Source organism: Apis laboriosa, unplaced genomic scaffold (assembly GCF_014066325.1).
Source record: "Apis laboriosa isolate Shangri-la unplaced genomic scaffold, ASM1406632v1 scaffold105_cov147, whole genome shotgun sequence".
Taxonomy (NCBI): Eukaryota; Metazoa; Arthropoda; class Insecta; order Hymenoptera; family Apidae; genus Apis; species Apis laboriosa.
Window position 1 is genome coordinate 1,714,815 of NW_025220714.1, and position 19,043 is coordinate 1,733,857.

The 19,043-nt window shown below is 22.8% G+C and overlaps 5 protein-coding genes across 7 annotated transcripts; 3 read left to right on the forward strand and 2 right to left on the reverse strand.

Annotated features, from left to right (window-relative positions):
• Window positions 1–1,000: 1,000 nt before the first annotated feature.
• Window positions 1,001–3,560, forward strand: LOC122710395 (ubiquitin-conjugating enzyme E2 G1). The gene is made up of 6 exons (XM_043928228.1): window positions 1,001–1,136; window positions 2,233–2,335; window positions 2,438–2,535; window positions 2,650–2,828; window positions 2,916–3,038; window positions 3,126–3,560. Exons 1-5 carry the CDS (start codon window positions 1,091–1,093, stop codon window positions 2,994–2,996), a joined length of 507 nt encoding a protein of 168 aa, XP_043784163.1. The 5' UTR covers window positions 1,001–1,090; the 3' UTR covers window positions 2,997–3,038; window positions 3,126–3,560.
• A 1,771-nt stretch (window positions 3,561–5,331) lies between these two features.
• On the forward strand, window positions 5,332–7,483 carry LOC122710387 (ovarian-specific serine/threonine-protein kinase Lok-like). The gene is made up of 7 exons (XM_043928215.1): window positions 5,332–5,591; window positions 5,759–6,034; window positions 6,130–6,386; window positions 6,475–6,678; window positions 6,773–6,946; window positions 7,017–7,181; window positions 7,265–7,483. The coding sequence occupies exons 1-7, from the start codon at window positions 5,444–5,446 to the stop codon at window positions 7,481–7,483; spliced, it is 1,443 nt and encodes a 480-aa protein (XP_043784150.1). The 5' UTR covers window positions 5,332–5,443.
• A 775-nt stretch (window positions 7,484–8,258) lies between these two features.
• Window positions 8,259–10,189, reverse strand: LOC122720538 (succinate dehydrogenase [ubiquinone] iron-sulfur subunit-like). Its single transcript, XM_043947316.1, has 5 exons — window positions 9,983–10,189; window positions 9,419–9,678; window positions 8,929–9,226; window positions 8,698–8,820; window positions 8,259–8,595 (listed from the first exon to the last, which is right to left on the reverse strand). The coding sequence occupies exons 1-5, from the start codon at window positions 10,187–10,189 to the stop codon at window positions 8,458–8,460; spliced, it is 1,026 nt and encodes a 341-aa protein (XP_043803251.1). The 3' UTR covers window positions 8,259–8,457.
• Window positions 10,190–11,240: 1,051 nt separating this feature from the next.
• On the forward strand, window positions 11,241–16,489 carry LOC122710329 (trifunctional purine biosynthetic protein adenosine-3). Of its 2 annotated transcripts, none has more exons than XM_043928111.1 (17): window positions 11,241–11,523; window positions 11,894–11,972; window positions 12,124–12,213; window positions 12,321–12,568; window positions 12,661–12,860; window positions 12,935–13,129; window positions 13,207–13,337; window positions 13,401–13,605; window positions 13,728–13,863; window positions 13,954–14,176; window positions 14,237–14,431; window positions 14,594–14,849; window positions 15,007–15,210; window positions 15,289–15,435; window positions 15,529–15,797; window positions 15,882–16,139; window positions 16,247–16,489. In XM_043928111.1, exons 2-17 carry the CDS (start codon window positions 11,895–11,897, stop codon window positions 16,430–16,432), a joined length of 3,021 nt encoding a protein of 1,006 aa, XP_043784046.1. In that variant the 5' UTR covers window positions 11,241–11,523; window position 11,894; the 3' UTR covers window positions 16,433–16,489. The 2 variants fall into 2 exon arrangements, with proteins under 2 accessions (XP_043784046.1, XP_043784037.1); XM_043928102.1 differs by having other exon boundaries at window positions 11,241–11,508.
• A 2-nt stretch (window positions 16,490–16,491) lies between these two features.
• Window positions 16,492–18,627, reverse strand: LOC122710338 (dnaJ homolog subfamily C member 28). Of its 2 annotated transcripts, none has more exons than XM_043928134.1 (6): window positions 18,468–18,627; window positions 18,268–18,393; window positions 17,657–17,788; window positions 17,487–17,579; window positions 17,028–17,381; window positions 16,492–16,962 (listed from the first exon to the last, which is right to left on the reverse strand). In XM_043928134.1, the coding sequence occupies exons 2-6, from the start codon at window positions 18,373–18,375 to the stop codon at window positions 16,573–16,575; spliced, it is 1,077 nt and encodes a 358-aa protein (XP_043784069.1). In that variant the 5' UTR covers window positions 18,376–18,393; window positions 18,468–18,627; the 3' UTR covers window positions 16,492–16,572. The 2 variants fall into 2 exon arrangements, with proteins under 2 accessions (XP_043784069.1, XP_043784061.1); XM_043928126.1 differs by having other exon boundaries at window positions 18,268–18,410.
• Between the last annotated feature and the right edge of the window lie 416 nt (window positions 18,628–19,043).

Sequence of the window (19,043 nt, forward strand, 5' to 3'; positions counted from 1 at the left end):
CATAATAAATAGATCACACACCTCGAAGAAAACTACGTCTAATCACTACAGCTGTCACTAGCACAATGATTTCCCGCGCTCCGATTCGTCAATTGAATCACAAAGAGAGGGGATTTGCCCGGCAACAAGTCTGAACGTATCAAGTGTAATATAAATTTCGTGGAAAGGTAATATTATAAGAAACATTTTTAATCTTAATTAAAAACAAATATAAAAATAATACATAAGTTAAACACACAAATAAATACATTTAAATAATAATAGTTAATAATGTTAATAATAGTTAATAATAATTAATAATATAGGTTATTGTACATGAAATAAAATTGATTATTTATTTTATAAATAAAATTAATTTTTAAATTTTAACTCCAATTAATATTTTAATCAAATTTGAAATTATAAAATATTTATTATAAATTATGAGATATTTTGTTATGTATTTTTATTCATGATTTGACATTAAAATTTCTTCATTCTAAATCTAATATTAATGTTACAATCTTATTCTATACTGAATCGGTAACGTTGCGAATGACATTAAAATGATAAAGGGATTCTAAGTCCTTATAAGCCCTCTAAGAAATGAAACGCAAAATATATTAAATTATTTTACATTATATATATCCTCTGATTAATCTCTATTTATATTTTTATAAATTTAATTTAATTTACCATACAAAAAAAAATTAATTATTTTCTGTTTTTAACATAAATTAAAATAATTATAGAATAATAATAAAAATAAATAAGAATCTTAAAAAGTCATCTTTAATTTAATAATAAAAGTATTTTATAATATTAATAATTGATAATATTTTCAATATTTTTATAAGTATTTTATTATCTTTTAAATAATATCTTAAATTACTTATCGATAGCAAGAAATGCCTTGATCTGTAATATTTGCAAAATATCCAACAGAGAGCGTAAATGTTTGATCAGACCGGCGCATAGGAAAGACGGAAGAACATATGTTTAAGCAGTAACGCATGCGCAATCACTGCTTCCGCGACGTACCTAGCCATCTTTCCAGTCAAGCAAAAGTGATTGTTTTCAGCTTTAGTCTTATTTAACGGAACTTTTATTAATGTCAGAGCCACAGTCCGCGCTTCTACTACGAAAACAATTAGCAGGTATCCAGCAAAAGCAGTTTAAGTGCTAAGTGTGATCCGTGTCTTAAATTCGAGCTCAACGAAAAGCCGGAACCGTTCTCGTACTCTAAACTCGTGCGATCTCGTCATCGTTGTGTTCCGACCCTCGAGAATGGCTTTGTGAACATTTTTTCTGCTGATATCTCAGTTTCTCAAAACTTCTGTAATCTTATGTGAGCACCAATTGAGCCTTCCGTAATCTCTCTGATGGCCCTGCGCCTGATTAGGGCGTGAAAATCAATACGGCTACGGAACCGTAGTGTGCCTCCCATGAATAAGTTTAACCTAGCATTTAATATTGAGTTCGCTTATAATCCTAGCTGAGTCCAATTTAAATTGTCTTGTGAATAATTTTCATGCACAGCGAAGGCCGTTTTCGCTGTTACCGAAAATAATTGCAGGCAACGTTATTTATAGCATTTCGCGCGTCACCGAATACAACGCGGTTTAGACTAAAAAAAAGATAGAGAAAACCATGCCGTGCAACGACCACTGAAGGTCAATCTTCTTCGAACCATAACTTCTGTATTACTTCTGACGCCACAATGAAACATTGAAATGTTTTAAAATTTATTTTTATAATTTATTGCGCTTTGTTTTTCATCCAAGCTTTGTGATTGAATTTTGTATGAAATATCATGTCACTTTTGAGTTATTAATTCATAGCTATTTGACGGTTATTTAATATGTTTCAATTTGACCTAACCTATACACGTTGAAAAACAAAAGCATTTTTTTTCACTTTATTGAACTAATATATGATTTTATGTTAATAGTTTTCTTTTCATGTTATTTCATTCTTATTAATCAAAATATGATGAATCATATATATATTTTTAAACGGTTCTGTGCTTTTTCATTCGAGCATATTCTAAATATTGATATTATTTTTTATATTTTTGTATTTTATGTAATTATAATTATATATTTATTTAAATTTGATATGAAAATAATTTAAAATATATATTTGAAGTATATATTTGAAATATATATCATTAACAAATAATATTTCTAAAGCTCATTTGCTATAAGAAATTATATAAAAAAATTTCATTTAAATTTTCTTTTTTTTCTATAGAATTAAATAAAAACCCAGTAGAAGGGTTTTCAGCAGGCCTCATAGATGACAATGACATATATCAGTGGGAAGTGCTCATTATTGGACCTCCAGATACATTATAGTAAGTAAATCATATTGTTTTGTTTGTTATATAATATTTTATATATATATATAATATCATTACTTGTTATACATATTTCTATAAATACTTTTTGCATTTTAGTGAAGGTGGGTTTTTCAAAGCACACTTACAGTTTCCAAAAGAGTATCCACTTAGGCCACCAAGAATGAAATTTATAACAGAAATATGGCATCCAAACAGTAAGTCTTCTTAAAAACTTTTATATGTATATATATGTATATATATATACATATATATATATGGAAAATATATATATATATATGGAAAATTATGGCAATATGTCATATTTGTAGTCGAGAAGAATGGCAATGTATGCATATCGATTTTGCACGAACCTGGAGATGATAAATGGGGTTATGAAAAAGCATCAGAACGGTGGTTACCAGTTCACACAGTTGAGACTATCTTGATAAGTGTTATTAGTATGCTCGCAGATCCTAATGATGAAAGTCCTGCTAATGTGGATGCTGCCGTAAATAATATTCTATCTTATAAATATTTATATTATTTATGTATTGTATAATTATTTATTTTTTTAATCTTAATTGATATATTATAGAAAGAGTGGAGGGAAAGTTATGCAGAATTCAAAAGAAAGGTGGCGAGGTGTGTCAGAAAAAGCCAAGAGGAGTGTTTGTAGGAGATGAACAATTATTCAAATGGAAAGACTTATTTAATTCCGGTATGTTTTATGCAATATGTTTTGCAATAATTATGTAAATAATTTTAATGATATATTTAGATAAATTTTCTCTTTATATCTCTATAGGGAAGCCGTAAGCACTGTAAGAAAGAAACCGATGCTCAGCATTAAGCTAATGGATAACAGTGCCACTAAAAACGGATATAGCCTGACCCATTCTTAAGCAGAAAAAGGGAGGCAGAGTATGTGTGACAATAAAAGATAAAATCACACATCTCTATGAAGTTTATACCACCGCCACTGACGTACCATCCATTGATACGAAGAACATAAGGGAAATACATGCAGCTCACCTTTTACATAATAAACAACTAAAAAACTAATTTACACATATACATAATACAAAAAAAATTATCTGTACGATTATTATCTTAATATTGATAGTTATAAACTTAACTTCCCTGTTCCTCCTGCTCAAGAGTTAGCCCTCACCCTTTACACCTAAAAGCCTGTAATTTAAAATGTTTACGTTTATTATTGAATAATAATTCCTTAGTGGCGTTTCGTATTTTCTTACTTTCGTAAATATACATAAATAAATTTTTGTAAAGTCAAATACACGGTATATATATGCTACAGTCGTTAAATGTAATGCCAGTAAAAAATGGAAACGAAATATATGTGAATCAATTGTGACACTGCGGCAAACATAATGTCGATATTAAACTGTACAATCGCGGCTATGTAAAGAGATGAAATTTCCGTTGAACCGTAAGTTGCCAAAATAACGAATTCTAATTAAAGTGATAATAATGCTAATAATAATATTATTATTAGATATAATATCATTAATTACAAATAGTAAACTTAACGTAAAAATTTCGTACATAACTACAAAAACTTTGTACGCATTTTAACCAGTGCCAGTTTTTGAAGTGATTATTAAAAAAAAATTCTATCTTTTTAATTATATTTAAACTTGCGGTTCGAAGTCATAGATACATTCAAATTTTTTATCCGACTACATATAATTTCATACTGTCAATTAAATTCTACAATATGGAAAACGTCTATTACATTGAACCTGTATTCTATTTATGTTATTTAGTACGAAAAGAATTTTTTTTTTTTATTACTTATTAATGAAACAAATTAATTCTTTTTTTATACTGTGATTAATTATCTGCCGATATAATAAATAATATCTTATTTTAAATGAATTAGAAGATAAGATTTTAAATGAAATTATTTTAATTTTATAGATTATCCTTTTTTTTATAAATCATTTTTTGTTCGTTTTTTTTTTAAATTGATTTATAATTGCGTTTAATACATTATATATTGTTCTTTATATATTGTTTTTACATATTAGTGCTTGGTATATTGGGTTTTAGGTATCAAAAAATTGATAAATATTTATATGTATTGTATACTTAAACAGTAAAGTAATGAATTTTATAATTTTAATGATAAAAATAACTGATATAGAATATAAATATATTAAAATTATTCAATTATACATTTTTTTTAATAATATAAATTTATTCAATATTATTCAATTGTTAGAAAACCGTTAATATATCTAATATTTGATTTCGATGTGCACATATTTACATGTACACAATATTTATTGAAAAAAGGTTAATTCGAATGATTGAAAATAATTCATCAATAAAATATGTAATTACAATAAAATTTTTAATTTAGATTTATATAATAAAAAATTGAAATTATTATGGTAAAAAATTGATAAAAACATGTACTAAAATAATATATTGTCTGTGATAATATTAAAATATATTGAATTTAATTGGAAACAGAAATCTATAGGAAATGTTTATAAATTAAATTTAACAATGCAACATAAAGAATTCAAATTTTCTTTTACTGTGCACAGTTCAGAAGTTTGTCTCCAAGGCGGATAAGGACAAGAAAAGTTTTCCCCTCCTTTAATCACTAACACACAGTCCTATACAATTTTATTTGTAGATGTGACACTTTAAACTATTGTGTGTGCTTATTTGTGCGATTTTGTTGGCTCTATAAGAAATAACCAATCAGACTGATATTCCTTCTAGGAATTAAATTTCTAAACTCTGTATTGTATACAGTAACCATGCTTTAGGTTCTTATGATGTTTTTCGAAGTTCTAGTTTCATGTTTTTGTTTACATTATGAGTTACATGTGTATAATAACAAGTACAATAATAATAATTTAACGTCGTATTTTCATATAATTCTTAAAAATATATAAAAATAAATATTTAGATTTAAGTTAAAATTATTACATAAACTTAAAATATTATTTTATAAAAAAAATTAAACAATAATGTTATGATTAATATTATTTATGTTTTATTTCTGTTTAATTTTATTTTTTTCTATTAAAAAATTTGACATAACACATTTTTTTTGGTTTCTATTAAACCAAGTAATTTATAATTATGAATGATGAACAAATTGTTTTAACATTACCTCCTACTCAAGATGCAGAATCAATATGTTTTACTCAATCACAAGAATTATTACAAGAAAAACCTATGATTGTATGGGGTAGACTATGTCCAAGTAAATTACCTTTTAGAACAATGGGTATGAATATATATTTTTCATTATTAATTATTTATTAATAATTTAGTATTGTGCATTATATTATATGTTTCTTATGTTATTAATTTGAATTTATAAAAATAATTTACTAAAATATTGATATAAAAATAATTAATAAAAATATTAAATAAAAATAATTATTTTTATAGAAATGACTAAAGATGTATATACACTTGGTCGCTCACAAAACTGTGATATTTGTATAACTAATAATGAATTAAAACCAAAGTGGCTTAGTGTAATGAGTAAGATACATTTCAAGATAACTAGAGAATTTATTGATGATAATACCAATGATGCCATAGTATATTTAGAAGACTTAAGCCAAAATGGAACTTTTGTTAATGGAAAAAAAGTAGGACGTGGGAATAAAGTAATTCTTGAAAGCAATGACAAAATAGCTTTAGCACAACCTATAGTTATTGGTAAATATTTCATATTTTATATAAATATATATAAAATATATGAAAATATAAATTTTCTACATAAGCTTTATGTTTTATTTATAATATTATAACAGTTTATGTCTTCATGAGTACAACAGCTTTTGAAAGTAATAATTTACCACCTGAACTCAAAAGTAAATATACAGTATCACGTAAATTAGGATCTGGAGCATGTGGAGAGGTGAAAATGATATTTAATAAAGTTGGTTGTAAAAAATTTGCCTTGAAAACTATTATGAAATTAGGTAGTACAACAAATGGACAAAAACATCCGTTAAATGATCCTGAAAAAATTATGAATGAAGTTAAAATTTTGAAAGCTCTAAAACATGTAAGTTAATATATCAATTAATTTTAAAAATTAAAACAATTTAAAAATTATTATTGTATAATATATTAATATATTTTCTATTCTTTAGCCTTGTATAATTCGAATGGAAGAAATTGTGGATACCCCGAAAGCAGTATATATAGTTTTAGAATTAATGGAAGGTGGTGAACTTTTCGAAAGAATAAAAAATAGAGGAAGATTATCAGAAAAACATGCAAAATTAATCTTTTATCAGGTTGTATTAGCTGTTAGTTACCTTCATGACTGTGGTATAACTCATAGAGATTTAAAGGTATTTATACTTTTTAAATATTTTTGATATTTAATTCATAAAGTATTTAATTCATAATATAAATTATAAATGAATATTATTTTTATATTAATAGCCAGAAAATATATTATTAGCTAGTAATTCAGATATTACATTAGCAAAAGTATCAGATTTTGGTTTATCAAAATTAGTTGATGCTCAAACTATGATGAAAACATTTTGTGGAACTCCTATGTATGTTGCACCTGAAATATTATCTACTATTGGACGAGGTTCTTATACAAATCAAGTATGTTTACCTGCATAAAAATATATATAGTAAATATAAAATAAATTTATATACTATTCATATTTATCAGGTTGATGTATGGAGTTTGGGAGTAATATTATATGCTTGTTTAAGTGGTTCAGTTCCTTTTAATTGTCAAGATAAAAATATTAGTTTACAAGATCAAATAAAAAAAGGACAATATAGCTTTCCTTCTTCAAAATTTGGACATATAACAAGTAAAGCTATAGATTTGGTACAGTATTATCTAATAAAATGTTATTGAAGTAGATTATATAAATAAAAATATTTGTATTTTCTAATAATATGATATTTTAGATCAAACGAATGATGACAGTTAATCCAAAGAAAAGGATTACAATCAAACAAGTTTTGTTACATCCTTGGTTACAAGACCGTGAACTTCGAGAAAGTATTGACATGATATTATCAAAAGAAAATGATGAAAATATACCACCTGAAAGTATTTCTTCTAATATTCAATGTAAAAATGAACAATATCAAAATTTGATCAAAAGAGCAAGATTAGAAATATAGTTAATAATATATAACTTAGGTAATATATAAATACTTTTTTAAAATTGTTTATTAAATTTATTTCCAAATAATTTATAAAATTATTTTGTTTATTAAAATTATTTATATTAGAATGAAAAAGTTTTGCATTACATACATTTTGATCTAATATTATTTTGAAAATCATTGAAATCTATTTATTACAAATTAAATATTTATAATGTAAATCGATTAATTAAATAATGTTCATTAGATTAATCAGTCTAAGTTTAGACATATCATAAATGATTCAATCTAATTATTCATTGAGTTAACAAGAGACAAATTAAAGTAATAATACTTTAAATTAATTATTTCATTTTATTTTAATAGTATCATTTCAATAATTATTGAATTCTAATCTATTATGAATCTGTTGTAAATGAAACATTATTAATATAAACTAAATAATTCAATATTTAAAATTTTTATAAATTAATATTTAAGTTTATTTAATATTTAAGTTTAAATATATTACAAGAATTCAATTTAATTTTTCATTGAAAGAAATATTAGTTTACAAGATCAAATAAATAATTTTTTCATTAGCAAGGAAAATAAATTAAAATACAATATAAATTAAACATTAAATTAATTTAATCTTCACAAGTATACATATAAGAGTAGTATAAATAAAATTAAAAATATAGAAAACTAAGTAAGTGATATGAAACTATGTAACTGATATGTACAAAATATTTTATATTTTTGTGTGTTGTGTGTTTTGTAATGATTATTAAAAATTCGTTATCTTTATGCCAATTTTTGCTAAAATTTTCGTATATATTAATACAAATAATTTTTTCAATATATCGCGAAAACTAAACTTAATTATTTTTTCATTTCATCAAAAAAAAAAAATAAACTCTTGTATATAATAAGAAAATGCAATTTATATACAATTACAAATCGTATAAAGATGTAATGTTTTATTGATCACGTTTTTTCATTTTTATCTATTCCTCTCTACATGGATACTCTTCTTCGCCTCGACATGGATTTGGAATTGGAGTTTCTATATCTGGTCGTTCTTTTTTAGCAAGTCCCGCTAACAATCGTTTTATTTGAGCTACTGCTTTTCCAGGATTCAAACCCTTTAAAGGATATTTATATAATAATAGAAATAAATTATTAAAAATGATCTAATTTTTTATTTTTTTTAAATTTTATTGAATTATAAACTTAATATTTCATACCTTCGGACAAGTTTTTGTGCAATTAAAAATAGTATGACATCGATATACCGAGTAATAATCACGTAATTTATTAAGTCTTTCTTTGTGCCCCATGTCACGTGAATCTATTATCCACCTATAAGCCTATATGATAAGAAAATTAAAATTAAATTTCAAATTTATTAAAATTTTATTTCTTATTTATAAAATTATTTTTTGTACAAATAATCAAATTTTTTATATATGACATACCTGCAAAAGAGTTGATGGACCTAAAAATTTATCACCGAGCCACCAATACGGTGGACAAGCAAAAGTACAACATCCACATAAGATACACTCGTATAAGCCATTAAGTTTATCTCTATCTCTTGGACTCTGTAGAATTTGCCGTAAACCGACATAATTATCTTCTCCAGTTCGTTTTAAAAATGGTTCAATATTTTTATATTGTTTCAAATATTGTTCCAAATCCGTTACTAAATCTCTAATTACGTATGCGTGTGGTAAAGGATAAATAACTATAGGCTTTGATGATTCTAATGCTTTTCTAAAAAAAAAAAAAAAAAAAAGAAGGAAAAAATAAAATACTATACAATTTTACAATAATAAAAATATTAAATTTTACAATTTTTAAATAACTATAACTCGTACAAGAATAAATAATCGAGCAAAATTAAATCTATAGTATATTTATATCATCATTATGAAACAACAAAAAAAAATATTTTTCCCGCATTACGTGATGCAAGCCAAGTTATTGACACCATTTATATTCATTGCACAACATCCACAAATTCCCTCACGACAGGATTTTCGATAGGATAACGTGGGATCATATTCTGCTTTTATTAATGCCAATACATCTAATACCATTGTACCATTGCATTTATTTAAATCCACACTAAATTGTTGCATATATGGTTTTACATTTGGCTTTTCTGGATTCCAACGATATACCCGAATAGTTTGTAATCTTGGTTTTATATCTATTTTTCGTTCCTAAAAATTAATCAAACCAAGTCATTTATATTACTTATATTTATTTTTTAAAATTGTTAAAACAATTTATATCTAATATTATATTAAATTTAATGTATTATATATATATCAATATATACATATAAATAATATAACTTATATAATTTTATCATTTTTAAAAATAAAATATTACAACTGAATTTATATAGAATCGATAAGATGAAAAGAAAGACGAAATATATTATAACATATAAGGAAACGAAGAAAGCTTTTGATAATAAGTATAAGTTTCTTTAATATAACTGTAACATTTATGGCTGCTAACTTCTGGAGGTGTTTTGCATTCTTTCACAATAGCAATTTCGGTGGTCACAAGTTTATCTTCCTCAGATGGTGGCTTTTCTGCCTTTTTTGTACTGGACAGAAATCTATGGCTTCGAAAACGGTTATTTTGACATTTGTATCGACGAAGAGATGCAATTGTACAAGACCAAAATTGGCTCGCATGACTGATAGTGTTAAAGTTGAACATAATTCTAAAAGTTTTATGAGAAACCTTTTATAAGTGCCACCTGAGATTCTATAAAGGCATATTTCGTTTTTCTAATCTTTCGATCATTTTGTTTTATAGTGACTGTATAATTCTTAGATAAAAGAGAAACAAAATATCATCATTTGAAATAACTTCATAGTTATTCTCAGTAATTTTTTCTTAAAAATGAAAATATTGTAATGTATAATTTATATGCTAATATATGTTTGATGAGAAAATAAATAATAATATGTTTTGAGAATAATAATGTTTTAATTTATGATTAAATAAACATATGTGTAAAAATGTATGTATATAAGTATACAATCATAATTCGTAATTATTTGTTAAAACAAATGATAACATTTTAGTACATACTATCCTAAAAATAAAAATATTTCTATTCCTTATTATTAATTTCATTCGTTCCAAAAATTTGATATGGATTTTTTTAATATAGAAATTTGACGTTAATATTTGTTGATTTTACAATAATAACCGATTTTTAATTACAATAATAACAATATTTCATATTTATCTTTCTTTTTAAAAAATTTATAATTTATTTCTCTTTGTTCAATATATATTTATATATTTAAATTTTTTTTTAAATTTAAAATAAAGATTTTTATCAGAAAACATAAAAAAAAAAAGAAAAAAAATTAATAACAATTTATATTTTTTTAAATAAATAATTCATTGTTATGAAATTGTTGAATATTAATTACAAATATTTTTTTTGTATATATAGATTTTAACATTGATTTAACTATATAATTATTACTAATAATAAGAAAAACAAAGATTTTCAAATTAGATTAAAATAAAAATATGTCTTAGAAAATAACAAATATTATTTTATTAAAAATATTATTTATACATTTATCTATATTTATATTTAAAAGTAACAAATAATTATTATATTTCACTTTTTAAAACAATAAATAAACACTAGTTTCAGTTTGTTATTCATATTATTGAACTTGATATTTATTTCACAACTCACAATACAACGTATTTTAAATATCTTGATTTATTTTAAGAGGTCAGAAGTTATCATTCACAAATATATAATTATAATGGATTAACCCCCGCGAAGAATCAATGTTCTTCTTGCAAATCAAATTATTCCGATAAATATTACTGATTTTAGAAATATATATATAAATTTAGAAATATATATAAGTAATAAACGTTAAGTTCATTACCACCTGTTGCTTCAATGTATATAATTTAAATACTACGAATTAGAATAGACGAATTAGAACGATTTACAATTTTAATTTACGTACATATTGTTTTAAGAAAGTGAAAAAAAAGTAAGTATTTATAAAGTAAGTGACATATATTAAATATATTAAACGGAGGTTATAATTTTATGTATTATATAAAATTATATAAAATATTTCATAATATCAAGATATTATTAACAGAACTTATATAATAATATACAATGAACATTTGATAATTTTATGAATATTTTATTTTTATATAATATTATTTTATTTTAATACAAATATATTTAATTTTATACAATATAATGAATATATAATATGAGTATATGTATATAATGTATTTAAATAATAATATTTATAAAATTTTATAAATAATACTATTATTATAATATATAAACTATAATTTTATTATATATATAAAATATTTTTTATATTTCATAATAATTAATATTAAATTTAATATTTTTAGTATGCAGTATAATGTTTTGATTATTGGTGGTGGTGGTAGAGAACATGCTATTGCTTGGAAACTTTCACAATCTCCTCAAGTAAATATTTGTTATATTAATATGCAAAATTTTATAATAACAATATAATTTACAATAAATAATTTATATAATATTTTATTTTTAAATAATATATAATATTATATTTATAATTATAAATAATAAAAATAATAAATTATAATTATTTTTTCAGGTAAATAAAATTTATGTCTCTCCTGGGAATTATGGGCTTTCATTAGTTAATAAAGTTTCTTTAATAAATCTAAATGTTAAGAACAATAAGGTATATTTGATACTATTTTGTATTATTGTATTATTAGGAGTGAATTAAATAAAATCATGTTTTTTATTACATAAAAAGTTTTATTACATAAACTTTTTATCATATAGGAAGTAGCAGAATGGAGCAAAAATAATAAAATAAGTTTAGTAGTTATTGGACCAGAAGAATATTTAGCTAATGGATTAGCAGATGAATTAAAAACTGTAGAAATTAATTGTTTTGGTCCACAAAAAGCAGCATCTAAAATTGAAACTGATAAATATTGGGCAAAAGAATTTATGGATAGATATCAAATACCTACTGCAAGATGGAAAGGATTTGTAAATGCAAAAGAAGCAAAGAAATTTGTTATGAAGTATATATAAAATTTTATATATAAATAAATAAGTTATAAAACATTAAAAATAATTTAAATAATTTATTATTTATTATTATAATTTATTATAGTGCACAATTTCCAGCACTTGTAATAAAAGCTTCAGGTCTAGCAGCTGGAAAAGGAGTTATAGTAACAAAAGATAAAGAAGAAGCATATAAAGCTATAGATGAAATTTTGATTGATAAGAAATTTGGTTCTGCTGGTGAATCAATAGTTATAGAAGAATTACTAGAGGGAGAAGAAGTTTCCATACTTGCTTTTACAGATGGTATAGCAGTAATTCTTTGCAAAAAAATATTCAATTTTAATTATAATATAGTTTTTATTAATTTTTCTTTATAGGAAAAACTATTATACCAATGATACCTGCACAAGATCATAAAAGAATATTTAATAATGATATAGGACCAAATACAGGAGGCATGGGTGCTTACTGTCCATGTCCATTATTAAATAAAGATAATTATGAAATAATAAAATCAAACATTTTACAAAAAGCTATTGATGGTCTTAAACAAGAACAAATTCCATTTGTTGGTTTGTATTATAATTACACATATTTATATGATTATACATTTAATCTTTAATATTAAAATTTTTAATTATTATTTTAGGAGTATTATATGCTGGATTAATGTTAACAAAAGATGGACCAAGAGTTTTAGAATTTAATTGTAGATTTGGAGATCCTGAAACACAAGTAATATTACCATTACTGAAGTCAGATTTATTTAATATTATGAAGGTAATTTATATTTTGATATGAAAAAATATTAAAATATAAGTAATTTACTTTATATTGATGTAGGCTTGTTGTGAAGGTTCTTTAATTGAATCTTTAATTGTTTGGGAAAAAAATTTGTTCGCTGTTGGTGTTATTTTAGCATCTCAAGGATATCCCATATCATCATCGAAAGGTCAAATTATAACAGGCATTAATGATGTTTTGCATACAAATTTTGTTTTCCACAGTGGAACAAATATATCTTCTAAAGGAGAATTAGTAACTAATGGTACATTTTATATACAATTTAATATGTATAATATATATATATATATATTTAATACATATATATATGTATTTAATATTTAAATTTAATATTATATATTTGATTCTTTTTTGCTGATTTTATAGGAGGAAGAGTTTTAATTACTGTAAGTTTAGCACCCTCATTGGCTTTGGCTGCTGCTAAAGCAACACATGCTGCTCAGATTATATCATTTGATGGAAAACAATTTAGAACAGATATAGCACATAAAGGAATAGCAAGGTATCTTATAATTAATGTTAAAATATATATAATTATTTATATATATTATTTATAAAAAAAGAAAATATATTAATTATGTAATACTTTTAGATCTATATTGCAAAATGGACAGTTAACATATAAAAGTAGTGGTGTTGATATAGAAACAGGAAATTTATTAGTTTCAGCTATTAAACCAATATCTTATTTAACGCAACGTTTAGGTTCAATGGGTTCAATTGGTAGTTTTGGCGGTTTATTTGATATAAAAGCTGTTGGTTATAAAGATCCAATTTTGGTGTCTGGAACTGATGGCGTTGGAACTAAATTAAAAGTTTGTATGTTTTTATTTAAAACTCAAAAATATAATACAATAATTTATATATTGTTATAGATAGCATTTGAATGTAAAAAGCATGATACAGTAGGCATAGATTTAGTGGCTATGTGTGTAAATGATGTTCTAGCACATGGTGCAGAACCTTTATTTTTCCTGGATTATTTTGCTTGTAGTAAACTAAATATTAAAATAGCTACTGATGTTATAAATGGAATAAGTAAAGGATGTAAGAAGGCTGGATGTTCCTTAGTAAGTAGAAATAAATTTATTTTTCAATTTTATTTATTCAATACATATATTATTATTTATTTATTATATATATGTAACATATTCATTACTATTTATTCTTTTTTATTATTTTAAATAAATTTAATATGAATATTTTAAAAATTCAGTAAATAATTGATATAGATTGGTGGAGAAACAGCAGAAATGCCAGATATGTACTCCAATGAAGAATACGATTTAGCCGGTTTCGCTGTAGGAGTAGTTGAAAGAAATAATTTACTTCCACGAATAAATGATATAAAAGAAGGTGATATTATAATTGGTCTTCCATCAAGTGGATTACACAGTAATGGATTTAGTCTAGTTCGGAAAATTTTAAAAGTAGCAAATAAAAAATATGCCGATATAGCACCTTTTTCTGAAAATAATCGCACAATCGGTAATTATTAATAATACTTTAAATATAGATTTAAATATAGATAAATAAAATAATAAGATCTTTTTTCTTCACTTATAATTTTATATATTATATATCTTAATTATAAATAATTAACAAAAAAATTTATTTACATATATTATATTAAAATTATTTAAAGGTGATGAATTGTTAGAACCAACTAAAATTTATGTAAAAGAAGTAATTTCTGCTTTACGTACTAATTTTGTAAAAGGATTTGCACATATTACTGGAGGAGGTATAATAGAAAATATAGCAAGAATTTTACCAAAAGATATGGGCGTAATTTTAGATGCAAGGAAATGGAAAATTCAACCCATTTTTGCTTGGCTTGCAACTGTAGGTAAGAAAATAATTAAAAATATTAATTAAATCTGCAAATATATTATTCCTATATTTTTCATATAATCATTTTTTATAGGAGGAATTAATAAAGAAGAAATGTTGAAAACATTTAATTGTGGCATTGGTGCTATTTTAATTTGTTCAGAAAAAGATAAAGAAAAAGTTTTAAATTTATTACAAATAGAAAATCCTAAAATTATTGGATATGTAACTAATAATAAAAGTAAGTATGTAACTAATAATAAAAGTAAGTTCCATTTAATATTATTTTATTTGAATTTTATTTATAATATTATACATATTAAAAATATTACAGATAAACAATTTAGAATAAATGTTAAAAATTTCGAAGAAGCATTAGAATTAAGAATGAAACAATACATACCTGACATCATTTCAAAATTAAGTAAGCCTTTAAAAAGAGTGGGCGTTTTAATATCTGGTAGTGGAACTAATTTACAATCATTAATTGATGCAACACGAGATTCATCCCAAAATATCGGTGCTGAAATTGTTATAGTGATATCAAATAAACCAAATATTGAAGGAATTAAACGAGCTGAAAAAGCTGGTATAAAAACAGTGGTAACTTTTATTTTATTTAAATATTATTTAATTTTTTTATTATTTGTATACTTATCTATTGTTTTATAATTTTAATCTAAATAGGTTATTAAACATACTGATTATTCTAGTCGAGAAACTTTTGATTCAGCAATGAATATTGAACTTAATGCTGTTGGAGTTGAAATAGTTTGTCTTGCTGGTTTCATGCGCATTTTATCAGATAATTTTGTAAATCAATGGCATGGTGCTTTGATAAATATACATCCTTCATTATTACCATCATTTAAAGGTGCACATGCACATGAAAATGTTTTAAGAGCTGGAGTACGTGTTTCAGGATGTACAGTACATTTTGTGGAAGTATGATATATTTTTATACATAATTAATATAAATATATTATGTTAAAAATTTATTTACATATACGATTGTTTTTATATAATTTTATATAATTAAAAATCATTTTTAGACTGATATAGATTCGGGAGCAATTATTGAACAAGCAGCAGTACCTGTATTTCCGTATGACACGATAGAAAGTCTTCAAGAACGAGTTAAAATAGCTGAACATCGCATTTTCCCACTTGCTTTAAAATATTTAGCTACTGGTAGAATACAATTAAAAGAAGATAATACTATTTTATGGAAATATTAAAAAATATATATACAATTATTTTATGTATCATATATTTTTGATACACTTATTTTCTATACATTATATTTTTTAAAAATAAAAATAAACTACATTTTTAATTGATTAAAAGAAATTCTGAAAGCAATATATGTTCTATAAAATTATTTACTAAAAATCGAAGATATCATTCCTGTTAATAAATTATCCTTTCTTTCGACAGAGATATCAGAATTTACTTTTTCTTTTAATGTTTCTTGTGCTGGTGTCGAAAGTGCTTCTTTTGCAAGATCCTCTAATTTAACATGAAGCATTTGTTTCTGAAGTATAGGTACCAATAAATTGTATTTGTCGATTTTAATATTTATTTCTTTTGTTTTAGATTTAAAATTTTCTACAATATTCTTCCAAGTTTTTTCATCTTTATAATTTAATGGAATATGTCCAACTTTACTACGAGCATTTATTAATTTTTTTCGTAAATCTTGTGTTTCTTCTCTAATTTCTTTAGATAATTGTATCCATTCCGGAGTAAATCCATTTTCTATTAATATCTGCAATTTAATTTTATGTACTACTTATTTATTGTAAATTTTCGATTTAATTTAGTATTTTATACCTCATTTAATTTGTAAGTAACAAAATCAACATATGGATTTCGAGTATTTGTATTCTCTTTCAATGGTTTACCCATTCCTGGTAAATCTTTAAATTCACCTCTATTCATTGCTTCTTGAATTAAATCTTCTACTAAACGATCCATACCAAAACGTGTTTTAATATTTTTTGCATGTTGTTTATCCATTCCAACTAATGTATTACGTTCTTCAGTTTGTAATTTTTTTAATCTATGTTCCAGTACACTGTCAACTGCTTTTTGAGCTCTTTCCATTGTATATAATTTTTGTCTTTTGCTATGTGTTCCAATACCTACATTATAAACTAAATAATGACGATGTTGTGGTGCAGTATGCTAAAATATATATATAAATATATAAATATATATATATATATATGTGTGAAATTAACAAAAAATAATTTAAAATATGTATATGTTTTATATTATTTGCATATATACTTTAATGTCAAATTCTTCAACTTCAGGTAGATTTGTACAATTTTCTTTCTTTTCTATTCTTGCTTTACGAATTTGTCTATAAGCAGTTTCAATCTATGAAAAAAATATTCATATTATAATATTTTTTAATTAGTAAATTTTTTTTTAATTAGTAAATAAATATATTATACTTCAGAAAATTTAGTTGCATTAGCTTCTGATGTACCACTATCTGGATGGAATCTTTTTGCTTGATAGACAAATGCTAATCTTAATGTCTCATCTTCACAATCTTCTGCAACTTCTAGAGTTTGATACCATTTCTTAAAATATAATATAATAAATTTCTTAAAATTTATAATTAATGTAATATCATTATACAATTAATTAATATATATCAAATAAACAATAACATATATCAAATCTATTGATATAACAATAACATATATCAAATCTATTGATAACAATAGATTTTATTTATATTCATATATTTTTTCTTCATAATATTAAATTCAATGTATATTTTGTTAAATATATAATTATATATGATATTATATATCACATCATATATATGTATATATATATAATATATATATATAATATATATATAATATATTATAACTATATATATAATTTTACAAAAAAAAACAAAAATTTTCATTAGATTTTCAATTTTTATTAAAATTAAATAATAAATATATTCTATAGAAATTTAATAAATATATAATATAATTTAATATGATGTATTTTCGATATTAAAAAAATAAAGTTAATATTATATATAAGATAATAATAAATATACCTTCATATTATGTTGATGTTTAAATCTTTTCATCAGCATAAATTCCCAATATGGAACACAAATTATATTTTTAACTGATTTCCTATTATATTGATTAAATCTTAACATGTTTTTAAAAAATAAATGCTGCAATAATTTTGATACTTTATTTTATGATTATATAACTGATTATATATTACATTATTATAATATATACTTACACATGAATTATTATTTATATTAAATATTCAAAGTAACCTATACATTTTATTACAAGATATTTTTATGTTATGTATTAAAAATAATATCCTTTTAGATTGTACCTTTCGATGTGAATTAAATCTTATTGTCATATTGACAACAATTTAATTACTATATAATCAAAATAATTTTTGAAAATCATAAAGAAACATAATAACGTTTCGAAAACGTAAGTGATTATGAAAATATATACATTACTTATATATATATGTTGAAGAAAATAGACTGAAGTTGAAGAACTGAAAATATATTCAATTGACATTTCGTATTTTATTTATGAATTATGCGCATGCGCCAAAAAGTTATAGCAAGTAAAACATATGATGGGAAAAATAGGATAAAAATATTGAAATCAGTATCATTTTTAAATAATACTGAAAATAAAACATAAAAAAAGAATAAAAAAAATAATAAAAAAAAGATAGAGATAAAATAAAAATTAATTGCCAGCGCTATTTTTCAAATATTAAAGATATCTTTTTAAAGCTAGGATAAAATAGAATAAAAATTAAAAAATTTCTTTTGAGCAGTTTGAA